General features: G+C 40.5%; 1 protein-coding gene across 4 annotated transcripts in view; it reads right to left on the bottom strand.

The window, feature by feature from the left end:
• CATSPER2 (cation channel sperm associated 2) overlaps window positions 1-5,637 on the bottom strand; it is a 14,362-nt gene extending 8,725 nt beyond the window's left edge. The window contains exons 1-5 of one of the 4 annotated variants that reach the window (XM_073876912.1): window positions 5,312-5,563; window positions 5,043-5,137; window positions 4,699-4,845; window positions 4,013-4,186; window positions 3,751-3,819 (exon numbers count right to left, since the gene is read on the bottom strand). In XM_073876912.1, the coding sequence (XP_073733013.1) occupies window positions 3,751-3,819; window positions 4,013-4,186; window positions 4,699-4,843 (388 nt within the window). In that variant the 5' untranslated portion in view covers window positions 4,844-4,845; window positions 5,043-5,137; window positions 5,312-5,563. Of the gene's footprint in view, window positions 1-3,750; window positions 3,820-4,012; window positions 4,187-4,698; window positions 4,846-5,042; window positions 5,194-5,311; window positions 5,564-5,629 lie in introns of those variants that run through there. The other 3 variants (XM_025884564.2, XM_073876913.1, XM_025884566.2) reach the window with 3 other exon arrangements.
• Between the last annotated feature and the right edge of the window lie 71 nt (window positions 5,638-5,708).

The raw sequence follows: 5,708 nt of genomic DNA on the forward strand, positions 1-5,708 counted from the left end.
AAGAAAGAAAGAAAGAAAGAAAGAAAGAAAGAAAGAAAGAAAAAGAAGCAAGCAATGGGCCTTGAGAATAGAATGAAAATGTAGGACCATGATATGTAAAGTGCTTGATAAGAAAAGTAGGAACAAGAAGCCAGATTCATGAGACATACTGAGTTATAATAAGAAATTATTTGGTTTTGGGCGCCTGGGTGGCTCAGTTGGTTAGGCGACTGCCTTTGGCTCAGGTCACGATCCTGGAGTCCCTGGATGAGTCCCGCATCAGGCTCCCTGCTCGGAGGGGAGTCTGCTTCTCCCTCTGACCTTCTTCCCTCTCATGCTCTCTCTCTACCATTCTCTCTCTCTCTCAGTAAATAAATAAAAATCTTAAAAAAAAATATTAAGAAATTATTTGGTTTTTGGGATGCCTGCATGGCTCAGTCAGTTAAGCGTCTGCCTTAGGCTCAGGTCATGATCTCAGGGTCCTGGGATCGAGCCCCGCATCCCAGGACCCTCCCGCTGAGCAGGGAGCCTGTTTCTCCCTCTCCTTCTGCCTGCCGCTCCCCCTGCTTGTGCTCTCTTTCTCTCTCTCTGGCAAATAATGAAATAAAATCTTTTAAAAAAATTATTTGGTTCTTTACTTGTTAGTTTTTAAAACTTTCCCATTCTTCTCTAAAACTGATTTTGTCCTGCAAAGCAAATTAAATCCTATACATTCTCCCTAAAACCCTATTATCTGCTAATTGCTATTCCTCAACTTATTGCCTTCATCTTTCAACCCTTTTCATTTCTTTTATGCATTTAATGGATGTATACCACGCTGTAGGAAAAAAAACACTGAAATCAAAAGAGGCTTAAAAGTTAAATAATAATTTAATAGTTTCCCTTTGAAACAGAACAATCTGAGAGCCTCCAAATGCACTATGACTGATATCCTTGGCAGTTAATGGAGATTAGAAGAACATACTCAATCACTCTGAACAACACAAACTGCTGTCAATTTTGACACTTAAACAGTTTGAAATTGTAACTGTTTTTTGGCTGGTTTATACCCATAATATTAAATTTAAAAATATATACTACAAAAAATTAAAAAATAAAAATAAAAACATATAATACATAAAATATATTTGACCCCACACCAAAAACATATGTCATTTAAAAATTCATTTGTGCACAAATCATGTATTTTTTTAAAAAAATGATGAGAGAGAGAAAAGAAAGAAGATTTGGCTCATTATATCCACAATGAAGTAAGGAACACTAATGCTGTATAAAGTTTTTGATCAGATGAATGCAATTTATAGAATCTGATGAAGTTCATCTTGAGATAAACTTGCAGAATTATTCATATATAGCACATCAAGATATCTCTAGAACCTCAAAATCAATGTAAAAAATTATAATGATGTTATACATGATTTTTTTTTGTTGGAAATAAGGACTATTCACACTTGCAATGTGTTATTTTCAGAAAATGGATTGTAAATGAGTCAAATCTTTCTTTTCTCCCTCTCATCATTTGGAAATAAAATGTGAAAATTATAAAAATAAGCCAAATTGATGTTTAAAATGAAAAGTAGAATTACCGATATCATTGTGAAAGTAGATTTTTTTTATACCCTAACACATAAATTTCCTCCTACACCTTAACATATAATAATATGTACTTAACATATACTACATAATGTTCTAAACCTGAAATTAATGTTATATGTCAATTATATCTCAATTTTTAAAAAAGAACAAAAACTTAAATTAAAAAACATAATACATAAAATAAATATATTTGATCCCTGAGCCAAACAATATATTAACGGCCTTTAAAAATTTATTTATGGGCAGATCATATATTTACTTTAAAAACAGCATGAATCACTTACAAAATGGCAAAAGTAATAATGTGCTAAAAAATTATACACATTAAAATAAAATATTTAATAATATTCTAGTCTAAAATATTACTTCTACTTCAATTTACTTCTTTATATCATATAAAACTAATGGAATGATTAAACTCCTAAGGAGGTTTTCAAGTTTATAGCTGTATAACTGGGAAACAAAATCACAAGACCAAAAAGATTAGGGATGGGGCGCCTGGGTGGCTCAGTTGGTTAAACATCTGACTCTTGGATTTCGGCTCAGGTCATGATCTCAGGGTCATGAGAAGGAGCCCCATGTCAGGCCCTGGGCTGGGCTTGGAGCCTGCTTAAGATTCTCTCTCCCTCTCTCCCTCTGCCCAACGCCCGCCCCCCCCACACCGCCGCCCCGCCGGGTATGTGTACACTCTTTAAAAGAAAAAAAAAAAAAGATTGGGGAGTTTTGATCTAGAGAACTGTTTGTTAACTACTATTTTTTTCCCCTATCTGTAACAACATTCTCTATGATCTGGAAAATTGTTTTTTTTTAAAGCCTAAACAGTCTTAATGTTTATCACATGAATTAGTCTGTTCAAAGAAATCTGTTAGTCACAAATTTTTGCCTTTGCAAAATCCCTCCTGCCTTTCTACCATGAGAATGTACTTAATAAGATACAATTTTGCTGAACTTGCCAGATAATTTCCATTCAAGCAATCCACCTATTCTGTGGCACAGTGATCATGTTTCATATCCAACTGTTTTACCAACTAGAATGGTTAGTGCTATTCTATTTTGATTTGTCCATTAGATCCAGGAAATCCTGTATATTTATTGCTGTTTACTTTATTCCGAGGCTTAAGACTATACCCTTAACACCACAAGGCAAATACATGCCAGTTATCATAAAAGAAATAGGAAATGTGGGTGACTTAGCTCAAAATCCTCACCACAATGGGGTGGTACCCCTATACCTTAAAATACTTCAAGGTATAGGGGTACCTGGGTGCCTCAGCTGGTTAAGCATCTGACTCTTGATCAGGTCATGATCTCAGGGTTGTGAGATCAAGCCCCACACCGAGCTGCAAGTCGGGCTCCACGCTGGGCGTGGAGCCTACTTAAGATTCTCTCTCTCTTCCTCTCCCTCTGCCCCTCCCGTCTACACGTGTGCACACTCTCTTTCTCTCTCTCTAAAAAAAAATAAATACCTCAAAGTATATAGTATACTGTAGTGGGTTAGTGATATCGAGAATTGTTGTATATTTAAATATCTTTGACCTGATTGCATTAAAAGACTATAATAAAGTAGGAAAATTCCCCGAAACAATAAGGATGAAACAAGGAAGTCCTTTTCATCATTTCTGAGCAGTTTGTTTGAGGTGATAATCAAATGAGCTCATTGATTTTCCAGATTTTTTTGCTTTTAATACATTTCATATAATTTAGAACTGATTTTAGAATCATTTACTCTTTAAGTCATTTTTTGGCTCATCTAATATTTTAGTTGTATCTAGCTTTATATACTTTGTGAGCTTTCTTATTTATACTTAATATTTAACATACTTGTAAAAAATGTAAGTGTTGCATCACTCACCGATAGGCACCAATATCTCTAATACAAAAGGCTAATTTAAACAACTATTAAACTAAACTGACACAGAAATATAACTGGTCTTTACATCTTTGGTTTCCCATGAGTCTATTACACTATAAGTGTCTAGACTACTTTATATCTACCACTCCCTTGAGAGCCCTCCATATATTTCCATGTCTTAGCAGTTGCACAAATCTCACTCCAGGAGACTTAATATAATTATCCCTATCACAATTCAAGTAACAGCCAAAAATAAAAAATGATCAATTTATAGGAAAAATGACCCATAGCCACTTCCTCTTCCATTCAATGTCAGTTCTCACCTATTTCAACCATCAGTACAACTGTATTCAAAAAGATGAGAAAGATGATGAAGTTTGTGAAGAGAGGACCTGTTTTCTCTTAAGGAAACATACGGAGTGGAATTCTTTCTTATACAGGTGAAATAATAAGGGCAAGAATAGAACCAGTGAGGATCAGAAGAAAATGGGAGTTTGGAAATGGGAAAATCAGTCTTCAGGCAGATGATGAGGCAAGAGAGACAGTTAAAGGCATGGGATAAAAATGAGGGGCACGAAAGGATACACTCAAGGACCCATCCAGCCCACAAGGAAAGAGGTGGCCTCTGACTGTAGCGCACTTGAAGCCTGCTCATCAACCTCCGGCCATGTGTAATACGTTCTACATGTCGAGGCTTTATGGAGAAGCGTACAAGCTGGTGTTGATCTCCCAACATAACCTTCTTCTGACTGGGAGGATCTACACCAAAAATTAAAAGAGGACAGTGGATAAATATAAAGAGAAATCTCTGGGGGATAGGAAGAACAGGCAGCACCAGGGGCAGGGATACTGGTTACATAATGGGTCCTCTAGTGCAGAGGCTTGCCTTGCTGTTCTTTCTCACAGCAGTTAACATTAGTTTGGAATAAGAGCTACTATATCACTTATGACCAACACTGTCCATGCCTAAGAATAAAGGCAGCAGGTTCAATCCTCAAAGTTTTCAGTGTCTTTCGTAGAAACTTCCAAGTCAGCCAGGGCTAGTAGTTATCCTAAGCCTAAAAGTGAGGGGCATGGGTTCTACCTCCTGGGTTCAAAGAGCTTTATTCACAAAGCCTTTGATTTATCAAGTTTGATATCATTTACAAACTAGCAACCAAGCCAATTTTCCCTGAATTTTTCACCCTTAAAATAGTCTCTCTGCTTTCTACTCTTTGGAGGGTGTGGTGAGGAGTCTTAAATTTATGCTAGTTAAGAAACAGGCTGCTGACCAACTATCTCTCGGATAGTGTGTCGTGGCACAGCTTGGCTCAAGCCTTGCAGATGCTCGATGAGAGAGAAAGTATCAATGAGACGTGAACGAATGGCATCAGCTCGGGGCAGTTGCACGTGTCCTGTTGGGTGACTGGTGGCCATGTCTGTTAAAATAATGGAAAAACCAAGTGTCATTTCATTCTTGGAGAGGCACGAAAGATTAGAGGTTTATTTCCCCTTCCACCCTCTTTGCCCTTAAAGAAGTCAAACACATTGTACCAAGACTCCAAGTTTTTTTTTAAACAAAAGGCGCTAAGAGTCGTAAGAGAGACATTGCGCAGTAGACTAAGTGGCCAGGCACCTTCACTTGTGTGACAGCGTTGCTAATTAAAAGTAGCAGTCACAGGGCAGGAGTCCCGGGGCTGGACAAAGAGGAAATCGGAGCAGCACCTGGACCTGAGGTAATTGGGCAGTGCAATGAGGAGGGGCAGTGGGAGGACTTAGGGCTGCCTCTGAAAGACAAACCAAGAGGACAAATTGCAGCAGTCTGACATTTGGAAAACGTGTCCCGTCCCAACTACGTCCCTCGGGTGCAGGCTCCACCTCTCAATTCCCGCTTCTGGGCCTCACCGCAGCGGAGGCTCTCTTCCGCCCACTCAGCCCTGATTTCACGTCTCCGCCTGCGGCTCTGGCGCCCCCAGAACTCAGCTCTCCCCACCAAAGATGAGCTCAGGGTCTGCTCCCAGCTCCGCGGCGCCCCATTTCTAGCTCGGCCCCGCCCCGCTCCGCTCGGCCCCGCCCCGCTCCACGACACTTGCTCCCTGGGTTCCGGGTCGCCGGCGGGCCCAGCCCTAGCCCCAGCCCCCGGCCCAGGACCCCTCCCAGCCCGGCTCTCCCCGGCGCCCGCCGCCTCGGTCCCGCCCCGCGCTCCGGCCACTGGGCGGTTACCAGCTGGTCCCGCCCGCCCGACGCAGGCGCCTCGCAGCCAATCGGCGGCTGCCACACTGCGGCCCGAGCCGGGCTGGGG

The sequence above is a fragment of the Callorhinus ursinus genome, unplaced genomic scaffold (genome assembly GCF_003265705.2).
Source record: "Callorhinus ursinus isolate GAN/ISIS: 27379988/994484 unplaced genomic scaffold, GSC_fseal_2.0 scaffold25, whole genome shotgun sequence".
Classification (NCBI taxonomy): Eukaryota; Metazoa; Chordata; class Mammalia; order Carnivora; family Otariidae; genus Callorhinus; species Callorhinus ursinus.